Below are 19,935 nucleotides of genomic sequence, written 5' to 3' on the forward strand. Positions count from 1 at the left end.
TTGTGAAATCCCCTTTGTGTAAGTTTATCTGCCTTCACAGTTAAGGCTCACACCCACCAGAGTGGGAATAACCACGCGAGTTTTGACCAACAATGGGTTTGCTAAGGGGATGCCGTACCTCAAAAGACTTCCATTACATGTTTAAAGGGAAAAAGGATTGTGGAGAATGGCAGGTTAGGAAAAACGAAAAAAAAATCCAAAGCTTTACTGAGAACACGTGAAGGGATAGCGCGCACAGCACCGAGCGGGGACCTTGGCAGGAGCAGCTGCAGACAGCGGGCTCCGCCGGGCAGGATCAGCCCAAAGAGCGGCTGGAGACGAGGACGGGCCGGGGGGACGCCGGCGCTTTCCGTTTTCCTCACGGTGTCTGCGCCCGTTAACCCACAGCCGCTTCGGAGACGGGAGCCGCAGGGCCGCGAGCGACTCCGGCGACTGGGAGGGATATCACAGGCGGGCAGGCGGGCTGTATGTGCCGGGGGGGGGGGGGGGGCCGAGGCCCACGGCCCGGTCCGGCGGCATCCAGCAGCCGCCTCAGCTCAGCGCGGAGCGGCAGCTGCCCCGCCCCCGCGGGCCTGCGCGCGCCGCGGCCGTTGACCCCCGCGGCACGCGCACCGCCCCACGGCCGCAGCTGCGCGCATGTGCGGGAGGGGCGGGGCTTGAGCGGCGGCCGCCCTCGCGCCCTCGGAACCTGCGCTGGCGGCTGCCGGCAGCCGCCCGGACCGCAATCGGGGCTGGAGCGCGTCGCTCGCACACCCGGGGGTCGGTTTCGTTCCGGCGTAGGCGGCGGTCGCTCCTGCTGCTGGGACGGGGCGGGGCGGGACGGGAGCGGAGCGAGGGGCCGAGCCGGGCCGCCCCGGTCGGCGCCGCGGACAGCAGGCAGGGACGGGCTGTCGGGTCTCTGACTCCCGCGGGGCAGGCGGCGGCATGGACGCCTCCCCGGTTTCTCGCAGCGGGTGATGCCGCTCCCCGGCGGGCAGGCGAGGCGGGGGTGCGGGCAGCGCCGGAGGGAGCCGATCCAAGCGGTGGCGGTTAGTGGCGGGGCCCGACCGGGGAGTCTGGGGAGGAGAGAAGCGGGAGGACATGGGCTGCCCTGCCCTGTTGTGATTGGTCGGTGGCCGCGAGGCGGCCAGGTGATTGGGCGGGAGCCGTGTCAGTCACTGCCCTTATCCTCCCCTCCCCCCGGCGTCTGGCAACAGGCGCTGTCTGGGGCGGCGGGGGCGGCCGGGCCGGGGCTCCCGCTCCCCCGCCCTCTGCCTTTCCCTGCTCCTGCCGCGCTGCCCGCGGCCCCCTGCCCCGTGAGCGCGGAGCTCGGCCCGCGGCCGCCTGCGGGTGTGGGTCGAGAGCGTGCGCCCTGCTGCCGGCCGGGGGGCTGGGGGGAGGCGGCCGGCCCCAGGCCCTGGGCTTGGATCGCTTTGGGTGTCCTGCGGCCTGTTTCTTAATTACCTTCTGATTCTTCCTTTGTCTGTCTTTCCTTCCCCAGGCTCTGTGGGGTTTTCTGGGTTTGGGTTTTTTTGGTGTGGTGGTGTTTGGGTTTGTTTTTTTTTTTCAAAGTCGGTGAGATCATCTCTCCTGGAGGCTGCAATGTGACAGAAATGCTAAATAGCCCTGTCGCTCGGGGAGGCTTCCTCATCCAAACTCCGTAGTCGTCTTGCTTGCAATCAGGTGCTAGTCCTTCAGAAAATGAGTACCTAATTGAATTGAGGGTAGTAATTCATGGAAAGAGGCCATAACCTAAAAGCATAAGGTATATATTGCTTAGCTAAAAATGAGTGTAAACCTTCAAGAATGGGCCAGAGTAACTATGAATTAAGAACTAAAGGACTTAGGCTTATGTTGCAAATTCTAGAAAATATAGATAAATTGTTAACATGTAGCTCCTGTTTCTTTGCAAAAAGGAAGAGTAATCCTGAGTCATAACTGGATTTCGATTTCAGGTTTTTTACATCTTGGTAGTTAATATCCTTCAACTTTTCAGTACTCTGAAATATTTTACGTGCCAAAGTACTTCATTTTGATGCAGTTAATACCCTTCAGCTTTCACTACTCTGAAACATTTTAAGTGCCAAGTACTTAGTTTTGATGGCATTTGATAAATATGGATAGTAGTTGTCATCCGTGCAGTTATGTTTAACAGATGGGACAACTGAACACTTAACACTTACTGTTTCTAAGTGAGTCATTAAAGAGTGGGACTAATCATCCTACCATAGAGTTGTCAACAAAACAGTAATTTTTTTTCTACCACCCACATTTTCTCTGGATAAGAAATGAAAAGTAAAGTACCTCTCCTTTGAACAACAGTTAAAATTTAGATTGAGGGAGACTACATGTGATGGACTTTGCATCTTAAGAATTTGTCATTTTTTTTTCTGTGCAGCAATGTAGTGGTTTACCCAGGAAGTTGTTTAACTTACTATGGTCATTGTTGGGCAAACAGTAACACCTTAGTTGTTTTAAGGCTTTCACCTAAATAGCAACCTTATGTGAAACTAAATGAATTTTATCTGTCCTCTTTCCCCTCCATGCTTTACCTGTGTCAGATTGTAAGTCATCTAGGACAGAGACACTTCAATATTAGGTGCAGTATGGATTGGGCATTTTCATGACAGCCAAGTGATGGATGTCATCAGGGTAATAGTAGTGCTGACTGTGTTGTTGGGGGTGTGGGTAGCAAATGCCTTTGTTTTGAGAAAACCAGAGTAGTAAGACAAAGAGCTGGCTGAGAAATTTGTGTTTAGAAATGTGATATGAGAAGTGACCTGATTTCACGAACATAGCCCTTGTGGGAAATGGAAGTCAGCAGTTACCTACAGCTTGTGAGGCTGAGCCAAGAGAACAACAGTAAATTCAAAACCCCCACAAATATTATGGGAATAGAAAATGTCTTGAAGGGGAGATACTTGGATTTGATTTCTTTTAATTTAAGTGAGTTAAGGAGCTGGGAGGGAAGTATTACATACATCAAAATGCAGTATTGGACACATACTGGAGGCAGATGAGTGTAAAGATTGATTGGGAAGAGGTGTTTAGAAGTGCAGTAACCTGTGTGGGGGGAGAAGTAGCATATGGGGTGGAAAATGAGGAGACCAAGGATGCATCAAACTGGATCCCACAAAGAACGTAAGAAAGGTATATTAAATGTATGCCAGCTTCTGCTGTTGGCAAATACATTTTCTGATTCTTCATATCTGTTGGCAGCATTGATAAAGATTTGCTCTTTATTGAATGTATGTCTAATAGTTAGTTGGTTTGGTCTGTTTGTTGTCATGTCACCTTTCCTGTGAAGGCTAATTACTGGTTGGGAGTGTGCTGAGAATGCTGTTCTATTTTCCCCGTAATTCATACTTGAAGTGACTTTGATATTGTTTGTGAATTGACAAAAAAAAGAAAAAAAGTATTTACCTAATAATTTCCCCTCCACACAGAAGCAGAATGATACTATATAGTTGGGTCTTTTTGGCCTGGTGATCTCTTCAGAGAAGTGATCTCTTTTCTCAGGTGTCTGCTGCAACAGGTATTACAGATGGCTTTTGTTAAACAGGAAGCCCCATTGAAAGAACAACATTTTCTCTTCTTTCAAATTGAATGTTGAAGAACAGGTTTTCTGTAGAAAATAGAAAAGGTGGGAAGTGATCTGAGATCTGATTGGCCCAGGATTGAGTCCTAACCAGAGAGAGGTGGTGATGGCACAGAAATCAACAGAGAATGATGCCTCTTTCTGACACTGGAAGGTTATTTATGCCTTCTGATAGTGTGGTCCCACTGGTTCAGTGTTTGGAAAGTGATGAAGAACTGTGGGTGAAGTATAGTCCTTTCTCTTTTACATCAGTTTTCTGGAGATGGGTATCCCTTTGATAGCTAATCCTTGGATTAGAGAGTGCAAGGAAAATATACTAGAAATGTAAAACTGTCAAAAGAGTCGGTTCCACCAAAAATGAATCTGTAGGCTTTGTGCTATGTGGGGGGTAGTACTGATGGAGATACAAATCTAGCCTTACCTGCTTAGCAGTAGATGTTTCGAGTAGAAGATAGTCTTCTCTAAAGCAGTAGTTGTGGTTGTCAGAAGTCTACACTGGGTAATTACAGTCCAGTAATTAGAGAACACAGTTTTCAATGACACTTTAGGTTTTAAAATACTCTACACTGCTGTTGTATTTTACTTAGGAGAAGGCAAATAGATTTTATATTATTCCTTTAACTTTCTAGAATATCCTTATTTAGCTTAAAAAAATAAATCTGCCATTGCTTTTTTATTTTGAAGTTGCTGTACCAACTGGTATGTCCTTTCAGTGACCAAAGGGGACTTACAGCTAGTTTTCAGCAGGCTAGAAGCAAAATAGTTGCATAATAAACTACACTGTTGACTTACACGTAAGATGGAACTTGGTTCATCTTAATCATATTTAGCTATTAATAAATTAATTTCATGGAAAGTGCTGGGAATCTTTTACTGTAAATTAGGTAAATTCTTACTGTGATTACTGTGCAGTCTAACCTTCTGGTTTTGTTCAGGACAGCCTGGCATTATTGTTATGGATCGCTCTCGGCACCGTGCAGGAAACGGCAACGAGCAGGCATCTTCACGAGAGCATAGTCATGGTGAAGATGAGAGACAACGGCAGCTGGAGCGCCTCAGCAGGGAGGAGGCCTATTACCAGTTCATTAATGAACTCAACGAAGAAGACTACAGGTTAATGAGAGATCACAACCTGCTTGGCACTCCTGGTAAGATGTGGATACCTTCAGTAGAAAGGTGTGATGTGCAGTTACACTACTGCTGTCAGGCACCATGTGTGGTTCTATGACTCAAGTAGCCTGACTTCTGTGGCTTTCTAGAAAGGAAAAAATCATCCATTTCCGTTCAAAATTAGTGATAGTCACTAAAAATTAACAACTTAGATAGTAAAGCTGGAATAAAACTGTAACTCTTTCAAATGCAGCCTCTCCGTATATAGGTAATATCCAAACCCAAATAATTACCATCTGGTACTCTAAAGTATATCTGTTAGTATGTGGCAGTTTGGGGGGGTATGTGAGCCGACACAAGCAGGACGCAGGAACAAGCACAAAACCACAGATGAAATGCAAAGGGTAAATTTATTCTTGTTACCTCACAAGCCAGGGGATCTCTACAGCAGCACCCAGGCAGGGGCACACAAGTGGGGACACAGGCGCTGTGGAGCTTGGCCCTTGCTAGCCAGAAAGAGAAAAAAGAAAAGATCTCAAACCCGCTGCTTTTGCCTGTATATATCAGGGATTTTCACAGGCGTAGGTTTCCACTGTGCTTTGATCTTTCCCACAGCAGGGCAGGAATCTCAAGGATGTTCGATAAGGTGCCTCTGAGTCTATCACAGGCCTGTGTTATCTAAATGCAGTCAAGCATACAAAGCTAAACAAAATTAGTATGATGTATGTGTTTTTCGACACCACTGCAAGTCACTTGAGCGTCTTTACAATTCTCCTTGCCAATCTTCTGCTCTGTTCCCACAGGGGGCCTCTGAGTTGTTACTGAAAGTTGGCATCCTCTCGACACACATTCAGCATCTTTTTTTCTTCTACCCCAGTACATGCTTCCTCTGTTATCTGTGTACTCACAATACAGTCTCACATTAGTGCTGTTTTCTTTTTGGTTTCATTAATTTTACTTTGTTTCTGAAGATTTTCATTCAAGATAGAAAATATTGTTACTTCTGCACAGCTGTGTTGAGCCAATAATAATGTCTTATCTAACAGCATTATCAAAATGTAAATTATTGCAGGGGAAATAACAGCAGAAGAGTTGCAGCAGCGCTTGGAGGGGGCCAAGGAGCGTCTGGCATCACAGACTGATCTGGATAACAGAGAAGGTGAAGGTAGAACTGTTGGAGGTAAACATTCTTTGCTAACGTATATAGATACACATAGTATGTGATGCATAAATATTGTTCTGTACAGATATTTAAGAGAAATGCAATTTCAAGTCTTGCTTTTTCATTGAACCTCTGTGCATTGTTGTAAAAGTGATATTTCCTAACGATATGAACACAAACTTAAATATCTCATGAAAACTGATTTATGTTAACCATTAATTACTTTCTCCTCTTTTCCTGGTTTCCCTTTGCTAGTAAATGTAATAGCACAAAAATAATTTTAATTCTTCTAATTCCTAAAAGGTTTTGTCATGTATTAGAGAAGTTGGGACAGAAAAGAAGTTAACTGGAAAACAGTTAATCTCTCTGCTGTTTTGTTGATTTTGTTATTTCCGTTTGTTTTAATGGAGTGAGACTTGTATTATGTACACTGTCTGTCTTCACTTCCCCAGCAATATTGGCTTCATCATTTGGCCAATCCTAGTCAGATTTAGGAGGGGAATAGGCAGCTCGGAAATGAAGATACCAAAGTTCCTGCAGGTTTCATGAAAGCAGGGAGCTGATGGGATAGGGAGAGCTTAATCTGATCCCTTCAAGGGAAAACCTTCATTGTGATCGTCACCATTGGCTTGCTTTATACACATAGTTAGCACTAACTACAACAATTATATCTGTTCTTGAGCTTGTAGTTGGAGGAGATTTGGGAATGGAGCTGTGGATACTGTAGTAGGAAAAGAGTATATTTGCACAAAAGGAGCAAATCTGTCAAAATCAAACATCATTTATTCCACTGCTTATAGAAAACAATTTTTTAAAATGTTTTCCAAAAGAAGACAAAATCTGCCATACGTTTCCTTGCTTTATCAAAATTAGTTGACTAGGATACCCTCAAATTGATAGCTTAAGTGAGGGACAGATATTGGACAAACACAACTAACTTTGGACCACCTAACTCTGAACTTTCCCAGAAGAGACCATATGGGCATATTCATTTCCCCATGTATCTGCTGGTGAGACAAAAATTCTGTGTTGGACTGATGAGTTTTGCTGACGTTTCTACATATAGCATATTCTCAGCAAAATTACGTTAGCTTAGCAAGGTAGCTGTCCTAATACTGCATCGTTTCTGAAGTCAGGGCCCAGCAAGTGTAGAGGATTTGGAGTGCATCGTAGTATGCTGAGCATGCAGTAGTATGAATGTTTGCAATTCTTTGTTTCTCTCAGATTCTGATGTTCTTGGAGAAAACTCAAATGGTGACTCTTTGCTTGAATGGCTGAACACATTTCGTCGTACAGGAAATGCCACTCGCAGTGGACAGAGTGGGAACCAAACCTGGAGAGCTGTGAGTCGAACAAATCCAAACAGTGGGGAGTTTCGATTTAGTCTTGAAATCAACATAAATCATGATCATAACAGTTTTGAAACTGCTGGTGAAGAGTATGTGGGTATAGATAGTAGCAGAATGTATTTAGAAAGAAGACATCAAAGAACTGTCAGTCCAGTAACCCCACGAACGAGAAGCAGGACTGCAAGAGAGGCAAACAGTGAGGCTTCGAGCACTGCAAGGACCAGGTCTGTAAGAAGCTCTGTGGCACGAAATTCTGAAGCAACCTCTCATCCAGTCTCAGGGCGGCTCAGGAGCAGAACGAGGGAGTTGACAGGCCTTTCCCAAACAAATACTACACGTAATAATTCTGCAGCTGCTGGTGAACAAAGAGAATTGCCAGGAAGAGGCACTTCTACAGGAGTCACAAGAGGTAGAGCTAGAACTAATGTTCGGATGAGTACAAACCAAAGACTAGAAATTCTGCGGCTGAGGTCTACTTTAAGTAGTCGAAGCCGCTCTCCGCTGCGAAGGCAAAGTGATATTGCTCATTCTGAGGAACATGGGCAGAGGCAGGATAGAAATGCACAGCAAGTCAACAGAAGTAGAAGACAAACAGCTCAGCCTTCTCCACAGCCTGCCGAAGAACAAGCAAGAGGTAACACTCAGACTCCTCAACTTTCCAGTATAGCCCCATCCTTGGGAATAACTTTGGAAGAAGAGGAGTCTAGTAGGCCAGTAGCTGCTGTTAGAAGGCATCCAACAATTACATTAGATCTTCAGGTGAGAAGAATTCGTCCTGGAGAAAACAGAGATCGGGACAGTATTGCCAGTAGAACTCGTTCTAGAGTAGGAATGGCAGAAAACACGGTTACCTTTGAAAGTGACAGTGGGGGATTTCGGCGTACCATATCACGATCAGAACGTGCGGGTATTCGAACCTATGTTAGCACTATACGGATACCTCTTCGTCGGATTTCAGAAACTGGGCTTGGTGAACCTTCATCAGTGGCTCTTCGATCAATCCTTAGACAAATTATGACAGGTTTTGGAGAACTGAGTTCTTTAATGGAAACTGAATCTAACTCGGAAGTGCCAAGAGGTGGTCATCACTTACCGGATGTACCGTCAGAGCAGAATAACTCCAGTTCGGCAAACAATAGCAGTGATCCAAGTGAGGTTTCATCTAGGAATGGGCATGCAGTGGAAGGCAGCAGGGAAACAAATGGACAGAGTGATGATACTCCACGCTATGGTCGCAACAATGACACCCAAGATAACAGGCAGTCTCAAGATGCGAACAACCTAGTGGAAAATGGAACGCTGCCCATACTGCGACTTGCCCACTTCTTCTTGCTGAATGAAGACGATGACGACGATCGTTTAAGAGGTTTAACCAAAGAGCAAATTGACAATCTTTCTACTCGAAACTATGGGGATATTCACTCTGAAAATGAAATAAGTAAAACATGTAGTGTTTGCATTAATGAATATGTAACAGGGAATAAGCTAAGGCAGTTACCTTGTATGCATGAGTTTCATATTCATTGTATTGATCGCTGGCTTTCTGAAAACTCCACTTGCCCAATTTGTCGGCAGCCTGTATTGGGGTCTAATGCCACAGACAATGGCTAGTGTTATTTATACTGCTCAGTACTTAAGGATTTGCTTCTGCTCTATTTATGATGAGCCAGATGGAATGAGTTCACTAACATAGGGGTCCATTTGTGTGGGCAGTTTTGTTAAATTTCTTTAAAAATAATAGAAAACTTGTCTAAATCTAGCAATGTAAATACTATTTTTCTCCAAGTGCAGATCTAGGAGTACACATAGAACCAAATGATATCGGTAAAGTTTATATTTTTTTAGGTAATTTTGTTATGCTAAGCACTTTTGTAAATACAGAAATGCAATAGTTAATCAGTCCTGCTTAATGTATGTTTTTTTAACAGTGTAATGGACTCACTTTATTTAGATTACAAATTGTTTCACACAGACCCACCACTGTGTTGAAAAATTAGTGTCTAAATAGCCATTCATTAGCTTTTTGTTCTAAGAACAATTTCTTTTACAGAGAGTTTCTTGCTGGACATGTTTGCTAAAGATATTTAAGTTACTTGAAGTGCTCATTTTAATAGATTATATTTTTTTTAACATTGAAATATCCTTTCCAAAAACTTGCCAATTTGGTTCTATTTAAAAAATTTTACAGCAGGTTTTGCATGTGGTTTTACACAATGCTTAATGCTGATGAGTTCATATTCAAAAATGAATGGGTTAGTGACATTATAAAATGTACATAATTAAATGCTGTCTTTGACAATCTCTGTCTTTTCAATGTAGACAGCAATCAAATCAGTGATAATTCCAAGAGGGTGTGTCTTACTAAACATGGTGTTTGCTCAAAGAATAAATGAGCACTGAGGAAGCCTTTTACTCTTCCAAATTACTCAATTGATATTCATGGGGTTTTAACTGCCTTAGTTTAAAGAGGGAAATATTTCCTTGACCATTATATTGTCTACAATATGCATGATTTGTGCATCCTACTCAAAAACAAAACAAAAGCTTGAAGTGTTTTTGTACAGAAATTTAAGGTACGCATATAATATTAGTCCTCTTAAAACATGTTTGAGGACCAAATGGCAAAAGACACTAAAAAGGACAAAATAAGCTTCCCTTAAAGTCCCCAGATTACTGTATAATTAGATATTAAACTTTATACCAATAACTTATAAAGAAATAAAGTTGCAAAGTAAATAATCGAGGCTTTGTGTGAATTACTGTTGAGCCATATCCCATACATTGGTAAGAAGATTCATCGTTCCTGATGTTCAGTCTCAGTTTTCACTATATTCTTTTCCTGTTTTTCCCCAGCTGTGTACTTGTGTTTCTACAATGTGTGTTAGTTGTTATGGTAGATAAAATGCAAAGCACTCTTGGGCCTTCTGGACGTAAGCTGAACATTACAAAGCTCATCATCTGAGCAGTGTGCATCTCAGTCCTTGGAGAAAGGCAGAAGTGTGCAATATTCTTACGTGTGTATATTCTGAGCAGTAGAAAGAATACTTAAAGTGAAGAAGTCCTCCTCACTTGCTCTGCCTACAGATGGTCTTGACAAATGCACTTCTGTGCCAGGTGCTTCAGTTAGAACATCTGCTCATGACATCCTTGAAGGGAAAGTATAAAATCCTGTGTTAAGCTACTGGATGTCTACTTCAGTTTTGCAAGTGAAAAACTTGTGTCAAAAGTTCCACAGAAGTGCCTCTTTTATTCCTAAAAGTAGTTCTAAGAAATTCTCTTGTGAGATTTAGATGAGTTTAAGGATATGATTAAAATCTCTTCTGATGTGATTTGGATTGCTAACTATTGCAAATGTTATTGACACCTTTCTTGAGTGCCTCCTTAGCCATATTAGTTAGGAGATTTAAACATGATTGTCAGAGCTAGCTTATTTTTACATTATTTTTTTCTGTTACTTCTGTTAGCTCCTGACGTTGACAGTATCCAAATACACAGGTGTCTTCTACTACTTCCTTGTCTCCTTAAGGTTTTCCTTTATATTTGAAAGCTGCCTGGCTCAAGTGCCACCTTTGTAGAAACCTGCCGTTGGCCCACCATTGCCTTGCTGGTCAGTTCTTTCAAGGTCAATTTTAACTTAAATCCTTACTATGGGGGACTTTTTTTTTTCCTTGTATTGCATTTTTTACGGAACTAGTTGGAATCCTTCTCAACTGCTACACTGATGCATTAGAGGTAAAGGGAGATACCCTGTGCCTTCTTTCATTCAGATGGATTTTGCATAATTTTGTATGTGGTTCAAGACACAATCCTGTGTGACAGGGTACATGTGACTGAGCTGCTGTGGGGGAATATCCAAAAGGACAGTGAGCGCTTTCTGTAGAAATCATAGGCTATGGGATAGGAAACGTGAAGTCTCCTATGCTATATTCCTGTCCTGCTGCATGTGAATTGTCAAGTATTTATCGTCCATCAGAGCGGCATGTCATTTGTTCCTCAACTTTCCCAGCAAACTGTGTTGATATGACCTATTAAATCTCAGTGGTTTAGTTTGATATTGGCATCTGTTACCTGCATTCTTGTGACATTCCTTCAGCCCTACACACACACCCCCAAATACTAATTTACTTTGTCCATGGCTTGGGGCTTTCATGTTCCAACAGTCGTATCTGTGTTTAAGAGCTTTGTTAATTTATTTCCCGTGCGTTTCCTATCACTTCTCAAACCCATCTGTGTTCTTGATCTCTGCAGCTGCCCATTGCAGAGTTCTAGTTTGTCTTTCGTGAGAAGTACTTGTTTTTTATACCTGCTTTTTAGTATCTTATAATTCATAGTTCTTGTACTGTAAGGAGCAACGTCACCATAAATAACACCTCTCCATTCAGTTTGCTAGTGACTTAGATCATACCCTTTTTTTTTTTTTTAAATAACTGAGGAGTCCTAATTAATTCTTTAGCTTCTATAGAAGCTATTCTTAAGTAACTCTTCTTGTTGCTCTTTTGAAATGGGAGAACTGGTGCTCATGCAGAATTTAAGATGTGGATCCACTATGCTTTATATGGTGATAAAAAAAACTTTTTTTTTTCTCTCTGTGATCTTCCACATAATTTCTAGTATTCTGGATTTATTTTTGATTGCTCTTCAATGCTGAGCTGATATCTTAACGAGTTATGCAAAAAGATTTCACAATCGCTTTCCTGAATGTTAATTGCTAATTTAGAATGGATTATTGCATGCTATTTTTGTGTACTATTGTGCACACTTTTTTTTCTTCCTGGATTATTTTGTACATTGTGCAAGTCAAATTTTCTCTGCCCTTTTATCATCCTGGGCACCCCACCTCCTGTGATTTGTCTTAGCTTTTAATACCCCAATAATTCTGTAGCATTTGCAGATCTTATCACTTGTTATTTCTTTTTTCTGATCATTTATGAATATGTCACACAGCACAGGTATTTCAGTAGCAATGCCTTCTAAATCAAAGTTTAACCATTTACTTCTAGCTATTTAATCAGGAAATTTGTAAAGGGTTTTTTTTTTAGTAAAAGGGGACTAGAGGTACATATATGAACAATATCAGAAAATAAAGATGGTAATCGCCCTTAAGGTGATACTTGTTGATGAGAACTTGAAATCTAAGTAAAGGACTGACAGAATGAAGCTTGTTTATTAAGTATTCCTTTAGTTATCCCTGAATTCCATCAGATTAGATGAGCTAGTAATATGTTTTATCCTTTCTTTTGCTTGTAAAAGGGCTGAGGAGAGAAGTAGGACTTGCTTACTCTTCATATATTTCATGTAAAGGTGCAGTAGCCTTTGCCTGTATCCTCCTTCACATGACAGTTTTAGAATGTTACTACATGTCATTAAAAGAAAAAAAATCTCTGATATGTAAATTAGCACAATAAGACACTTCGTCTGCTCAAGTTTGTCTGTAAAATCAGAAAGGCATCAAAGTATATTTGTGCATCACATGCATTGTCAAGAGCAAGATGCAGTTTGTGTTGCCATCTGCTATTGCTGGAATAACCTCAGGTCAGACACTAAAGTAAGTGCACGTGAGTAACATTGAGATCACTCGCCTAGCTGTTAGTAGCTTCATTTTTGCAGTATCAGTCAATTTTTGAGTAAATTTAAACACTTAACATTTCAGGATAGGTTTGTTTTTAAAGAGCTTTTGTAAACAAATGTATTAAAGGAACAGATGTCCACAAAATGGATTGAATACTGAAGTGTTTGAATCCCATTTGTTACTTAGAATGAAGATCAATGTCTCCCATACTATCCAAATTGTGGTTTTGAAAATTTCTGTTCTTAACCTGTTATCAGAGTTTAGAAATTTCCATATTCGTGGCTGAGTCTTATGTAGTCCTTTTCCACAAAAAGAAATACCAAAGCCTACGGTTCAAATTCTGGCATGTCACAGGTTTCTTCCATTCTTTTTTCTTCCCACCCTTGGAAATCTCTGCAATTCTCTCTTGCTAAGATGCAAACTATCCAATAACCCAATGTGTTCCTTCCTCCTCTTGAAATTTCAGCATAATCTACGTTTTCTCGTGGACCTTTTTCATTTAATTTAGTTGACTTTCAGCTCCCAATTAGAAGATTTCCCCCAGTGAAATTCTCGGCTTGTTCTAACAGCTCCCATCAAGCATATTTTTCTCCCTTTTCAAAGTAACACTTCAACTACTATAGAACTGTATTCATCACCCTTGCTGAGCTCATCTTCATGAACATACCTCATCTGCTCCTGGCTAACTATGGCTTGTGCAGAAGGCAGCGAGAGCTAGATACTTCCCAGCTGGATTTCTGTGTCAGAGGAGCACTTCTCAAGTTAGGCAGTGCAATCTTAACACCATAGTCTGTACAAGAAACCTCAAAAATAAATTTGGGCTCTCCTATATTGTCTTGATGTGTCTAATGTGGAAGCTGTAACCTATATGTGTTGACAGGTCCACACACTCGCTTCCCTTGCACAATTTCCAGCATCAGCTGTTGCATGAGGGATTCACCTGTTGGACTGATGCTGCACTTCAGGCTTGTGATTTAAAGCATGTGTGATGTTTTGGTCATCTGTGCAATTCCTGCCTGTCAATGAATGGGAAGTTAGCTCTTACTGCTATTAAAAGGTATACTGGAATGTATGTGTTACCATATATTTGTTTACCTGGCTGGCAGCAGAAAGCTGCTTGCCCCCAGAAGGGGTTCATGGTGCTGAGTTCTGGCTATTCCCAGGTGTGCTGAGAAGGTGGCTGAGCCTGGATCAAACCCTCCACCCCATTCCTGTGACAGGGACGCAAGAAGATAATGAGAAGCTAGGGGCAATGAGAAACTGGTGACACAGGGGATCTTAAAAGGGCTTCCTAAGGCAGCTGGGGGCAACTCCCAGGAAGTACTGGGCAGGAGGGTGAAGGAGAGGGATTGTCTTCAGCAGCTTGGAGGCCTGAGTTTAGGTGCAGCACCAGTGGGAGGGAGTGAGATGCAGGGCAGGCTGACACCTGCAAAAGTGTGTTGGGATGCTCTCAGGAGAGTCCTGGAGGCTTCTGTTCTGCTGAAGTAAATAGCAACAGGGTGTGCGTGTCCAGTCATGTATTACATGGGTCCTAGGAGTGTAGGTAGAGACTGTTGTTTAATGTGTGAGGTTAATGGAGGGGTCAGAGAATCTAGTGCCAGGTACTACGCCCAGCTGGCCAGCCAGTCGGTCCAGCTCTCACACTCAATTTCTTCATCTCTTGCCTAGTGCCTGGTTTCAGTTTAGACTTTGAGATATTAAACACCTGACAATTTGTTTGTATGCTCTCTGGTTGCAGTTGAGTAAATGGCCAGATGGGGCAACTGGTGTTTTATTTTTCCCAGTCCACTTTGATCTGGAAGAGCCAGAACCTGCCTTGACTACAAGAAGCTTTTGAGATTCATAGTCTATTCAGCTCAAGTCTCTACTGCTCAGAGTTTGCACAACAGAAGGCATAAGCATAATATAGATGAATATTTTTATGGTGGCTTTCCTCCCGCAAGTGCAGGTTACAGCAGCGGCAAGATCACAGCAGCAGCGTGGGGGTGTAGCCAGGCCCCAGCAGGTCCTTACAGTTCCACTGATGAATAGGTAATGTCTGTGCCACTCGCCCATGGTGCCAGGTCTTCGCTGTACCCAGCGTCAGCGTGATTAGAGCCGGAGAAGGGAGGTACGTCTCTGCATGGGGTAGTAGCTGTTTGATTTTCTGAGCAGACAGCTTGAGTGCTACCAGTGCAAAATGGAGCAGCGCTTGTCGGCGGGAGCTGTGGCAGTGTGGGGGTGCCAGTGCCCAGGAGCACAGAAGGTGGAAGAAGATTCTCATTGGCAGCACAGACAGGTGTCTGTCTAGCCGAAATGACAATATCCCCTTCCAGCATGGACTGAGAATGCTCTCTGCTCAGGTGGCAGGCTCACGTGGAGCAAGGCTGGAGCCCTTGTGTTGGTCATAGCAGTCAAAGGGAGGTTGCATCCAATTCTATGAAATTGGATGGTTTTTTGCAGCCTGTGGATTCATCCTACTGTGAAGGTTAAAATACAGGGAAGATCTTATAAAAGACTACATAAAATAAGTAATTACTTGATATTTACTGGATATAAAAGACTTGAAGCCTTACAGTTAATTACAGCCAAGAGAGTGGGGTGCAAGGTTGGGGTAATGAACCTCTTCAGAGCCAGACCACCACAGGTGGCACTGGTGCATAGCATAAGGGAAAAGACAGCTGAGCACTCACACATCTGTGCAGAAACAAAATGTTACTGCAGTTGTGAAGTTGAGTACAAGGAGGCTGCAAAATGTGAGAATGAAGGTTGCCTATGGCACCTGAGGTCAGCTTTCCAGTGCCTCTCCATGCTGATATTCTCCTTCCTGCAAATGTGGTCTCTCTCAGAGCACCGAGTGGGTCAGGTTCACTTATGGAGCTGCTAGCATATCTTTCTTTGTCTTTTATTACATCCTGTTGGAGTCTTTATTTACTCCATGCTTCTAAATTCCTGTCTTTAAAGGAAGTATCTACTTCTTCATGAGTTACTTCATCATGCTTATTGTTCATGGTAATTTTCTCAGTACTTTTGTGAGAGAAGGATCTGCTTTGTACTTAGAAATTTTACATCTCATCTATCTTATTTTCTTTTTTTTTTTTTTTTTTTAAATAAGCATCTATTTCTCCATCTGACTGTCTTCTATTCAGTTATTTAATAGGATGTGGCTTACATAAATATAATTGTATGGCGTGAAAGAAAGCTAAAAATACAGAAATGTTAAAGATGAATAGCATTATATCCTCAAACTAGAGGAAATGTCCTCTAAGCCATCTTTGGTTTATCTCCAGTAGACATTTTTTATTTGTCTTCTGCTCCAGGATGCACAGCTATTGGTACTGGCATCAGGCCAGCTTTATCTCTGGAAGAAGTGAGTGACATGTTAAATGACTTTTATTGGTGACATTAAGAAAAATAATTTATTCCTGTGGAACTAAATAGAAAAATGTGGGCAGAAGTTTTAAAAATAACGATTTATTTCAATTGAAATATTAAATTCAGGTCAACTGGCAGCACTAACCCAGAGCTTCTCTAGAAAGCCTTAATGTGGAAAGTCACCCAGAGAGATGCATTGTACGGGGCGCTTGAAAACACATAGAGAATTATCAGGCTGAGTTAATAGGTTTTTCCATTTCTTGCATGTGTGATGCTATCAGTGATTTTCTAGCTGATATTATGGCCCTGCATGCCTCTCTAATAGTCTCTTCTTTAATAATACATGATGTAGAAATGAATTCCTGTGTTACCAAATAACAGCAAACTGGGCAGCCTCAGACTCTTTCCAACTTCCTTTTCCTTCCTTTCCATTTTCATTAGGTTCTTTTTATACACCTGTAACCATTTCCAAGCTTTTTTTCATTCTTCCATCTTGGGAACAGACTATTTCCACAAAGTACTTTCCTCTGGCACTACTGAAAAGTTTTTGTGAATCATGTACATGTCTAGAAAGGGGGAGAGATTTGGGATAATAGGGGCATCGCTTCTGGTTTCATAGTCTCACTTTCAGGATTTATTGAACACAGAGTGTTCTGAATAGCTCCAAAACTAACACAAGAGCATCACACTGGTTTTGTGTCTCAGTAGGTCTGTGACATATTTGTACCATAACAGTGATGTTTGCTTTATACTGCACCATAAATCAGAAAAGCAACAGCAGAGAACTCTGAAAAGCAAGACGTACAACATATATTTGCAGTGCTGTGACTTGAGAGGTTTGTCAGACACTCTAATCTCAATTAAAATAATGCAAGAAGTTACAACTTGTGCAGCAGCATTGCCATGATGGGTTGCACAACTTCTCTTGGCTTGACTGAATGTCAAGTGCTCATTCTACTCATGTTTTTAGATCTTTAGAAATACAAGGAGGGAATTAGTTAATTAGATGGTTTGTTGTCTGATATACGACTGAATTATAAATGTAGCCTTTTCAACTAAAAACTGAATGGAAAATGGAACATGAAATGTGATAGTTTGACTGGAACATACAGAATAGATTATCAGTCTGGTTTTGGCATCAAGCATCTTGCTAAGCCACAGGCATGGTTAATTTATGTTAATATAAATATGACAGTAAGGTTTGGCTTAGGTCTGTCATCAACATGGCTGAATTTGTACAGCCAAGGCAGAGTTGCACAGCCTAGTTCTATCAATATAAGGCAGACTGTTAATTAGTATGAAAAATAAATATGTAAGTCCATAAAGAAAGGGACCTGAGGCACGCGTGAGAGGACAGTTTTCTGGACTTACTGACATGACAGTTAGCAACATGTGCAAATTTGGAATTATGAAAGGAGATGGTAAGTAACAGCAGGTTATGTCCTGCCACTTCATGCGTTTGCCTTGATGGGAAATAACTATTCTATTTTTAAAAAGAGATGCTGTTTCCCCATGCCTAAGCTCCTGCTGAAGTAAGGCTGTGCAGTCATGTAGTAATACCAAGTGACCAATCAGAGCCCAACCAACCTGGTGAGGAAACCAACCCAACCTCCAGGCCAACTAGGAATGATGTGGGGAGGGACATGACAACCTGCAACCAAGTGAGGAAGTGGTGGACCAAGTTGGTAAGCAGAGTGTGCAGGGTGATGTGGATAGGAGAAACCTCTTCATCAACAGAAGAGAGTTGGAGTGGGGTCGCTCCAGGTGTGTGAACGCAAATAAGGAAGGACCTACCAGCCAGCATGATGGGAACAGATGTCTTACCTTCTCTGGGAAATCAGCATCTCGAGTGCCTGTAGACCAGTGCACACAGCATGGGGAACAAGCAGGAGGAATTGTTTGTGTGCAGTTACAAGGCTATGATCTCATCAGGATCAGAGAGACATGGTGGAGTAGCTCACACAACTGGAGTGCTTCAATGGACGGATACAGGCTCTTGAGGAAGGGCAGCCCAGGACAGTGATGGGGAGAAGCTGCCCCTCATGTGCGAGAGCAGCAGGAGTGCATGAGCTCTGTCTTGGGATGGGTGAGGAGCCAGCTGAGAGCCTACGGGTCATGGCTAGTGGACAGACCAACATGGTCGGTGTTGTTGTATGTGTCTGCTATAGACCACCTGATCAGGAAGAAGTAGCAGATGGGAACTTCTTCAGACAACTGGAAGAAGCCTCATGTTCACAGACCCTGGTCCTCATGGGGAACTTTAACTACACTGATATCTGCTGAAAGAGCCACACAGCAGGGCAAAAACAGTCTAGGAGATTTCTGTATTATCATTTCACATATGATGGTGAGTATTCTTGCCAGTTTCCTCATCCTGTCAAAATTTAAGGACTATTTCTTTCAGTATACATCCCTGAAAAGAGATACTGACATTAAGTTGATTGAGGTGTTGTAGGATTTACCAGTTCCTGAAGAGGCTTTGAGACCTGACTCCTCCTGAGTGCACTGATCGTACATCAGAGGAGTCTGCAGGATTTTAAGGGAGAGAGGGGGCAAATGGCAGAAAGCTTTGCGTTGTTGTTACCCAGTCATACACTGTGGTTATAACTCTGGGGTTGTGCATACCCAGCTTTGATCAGAGCAGCATACACAACAAAAGAAATGGGCACACTAACAGTGCAGCACTCAGAGATGAGTCTTTAAAATTAAATGTATCATTTGCTCTCCTGAGATGCTGCAGCTATCTGATTTCAGCCTGCACACAGAAACAATCAACAACAGGTGAGTACCACCCAGCATCCTGCAGCATTGCCTCAGCCCGCTCTCGTTTATGGTGGGAGTGGGGTTAGCCCACCTTTTGGAGGCACAAGGTACCTCAAAGCAAAATTTATCCCCCCTCCTTTTTTTTCCCTCGGCTTACGCTGGACTTTGACTAGTCTAAATGAGACCTGGAGCAGGTTCCCCAAATACCAGTTCAGTGCAAGTTGCTCCTTGGCATTCTCACTTATTCCAGAATGTGTTTATCGCACCACTAAATTTATCTTTAGTGTAATGTAAATTGCTGGAAGTGCAAAAATGAAACATACGCAATAAAACAAAAGAAACACAGCTTTGATTTTTTTCTACAGGTTGAACAGCTGTAAGGGGATATGTGGGATCACTTTGTCCCATTATTTTAAGCAGTCCTTTATAAAGGCCTAACTTCAGGCATTTATAACCCACAGTTGGGGTTCTTGTCCTGAGTAAAGTGGAACAGATATAGTATATTGCTTACTTCTACTTCCAAGAAAAGCACTTTAATTTCTATCTTGACCCTTCTGTCTTATCTTTAGTATTAAGCCTTCATTTAGGCCAGTTCCATTATAATGTATTTCCTTAAGCAACATTGGTTCTACTGTGCTGAACATTTGACATAACTTACACAGGCTGTGAGCTATTTTTGCAGTTCACACAGGTCTGAGCTACATTAATAATGGCTCATCCCTTTACCTTCAAGCATGCATGCTCAGGAAAGCATACCGTGTTGCTATTTTAATACAGAGGTCTTGCCCATAACTGCGTGGTGCATGAACAGAGCACTTTGGTTGCCAGTACTATTCCTTTTACTGATTCTTAAACACATTTTGCTTGCTGTTTATTCCATTCGTTCAATGTTAACAGTGTACATATAAGCACTGAAAGAATAGGAAATGCTGATATGTGTATGAGCATACAGTTAGTGTGTAGTTAATGTGTCTGTGTGTAGCAGTGAACTTGAACAAGCATGCAGTAAGAATCATATTATTCCTTGCCTAGCACTGTAGGTCATGCCTCT

At 42.4% G+C, this 19,935-nt stretch overlaps 1 protein-coding gene across 8 annotated transcripts; it reads left to right on the forward strand.

Annotated features, from left to right (window-relative positions):
* Positions 1-677: 677 nt before the first annotated feature.
* LOC141939715 (E3 ubiquitin-protein ligase RNF6-like) lies at positions 678-9,937 on the forward strand. Of its 8 annotated transcripts, XM_074859997.1 has the most exons (5): positions 697-759; positions 1,481-1,744; positions 4,513-4,725; positions 5,760-5,867; positions 7,074-9,937. In XM_074859997.1, exons 3-5 carry the CDS (start codon positions 4,533-4,535, stop codon positions 8,807-8,809), a joined length of 2,037 nt encoding a protein of 678 aa, XP_074716098.1. In that variant the 5' UTR covers positions 697-759; positions 1,481-1,744; positions 4,513-4,532; the 3' UTR covers positions 8,810-9,937. The 8 variants fall into 8 exon arrangements, with proteins under 8 accessions (XP_074716100.1, XP_074716105.1, XP_074716098.1 ...); XM_074859999.1 differs by lacking the exon at positions 1,481-1,744 and having other exon boundaries at positions 678-759; XM_074860004.1 differs by lacking the exon at positions 1,481-1,744 and having other exon boundaries at positions 689-759; positions 4,518-4,725.
* The last annotated feature ends 9,998 nt before the right edge of the window (positions 9,938-19,935 follow it).

Source organism: Strix uralensis, chromosome 2, assembly GCF_047716275.1.
Source record: "Strix uralensis isolate ZFMK-TIS-50842 chromosome 2, bStrUra1, whole genome shotgun sequence".
Lineage (NCBI taxonomy): Eukaryota > Metazoa > Chordata > Aves > Strigiformes > Strigidae > Strix > Strix uralensis.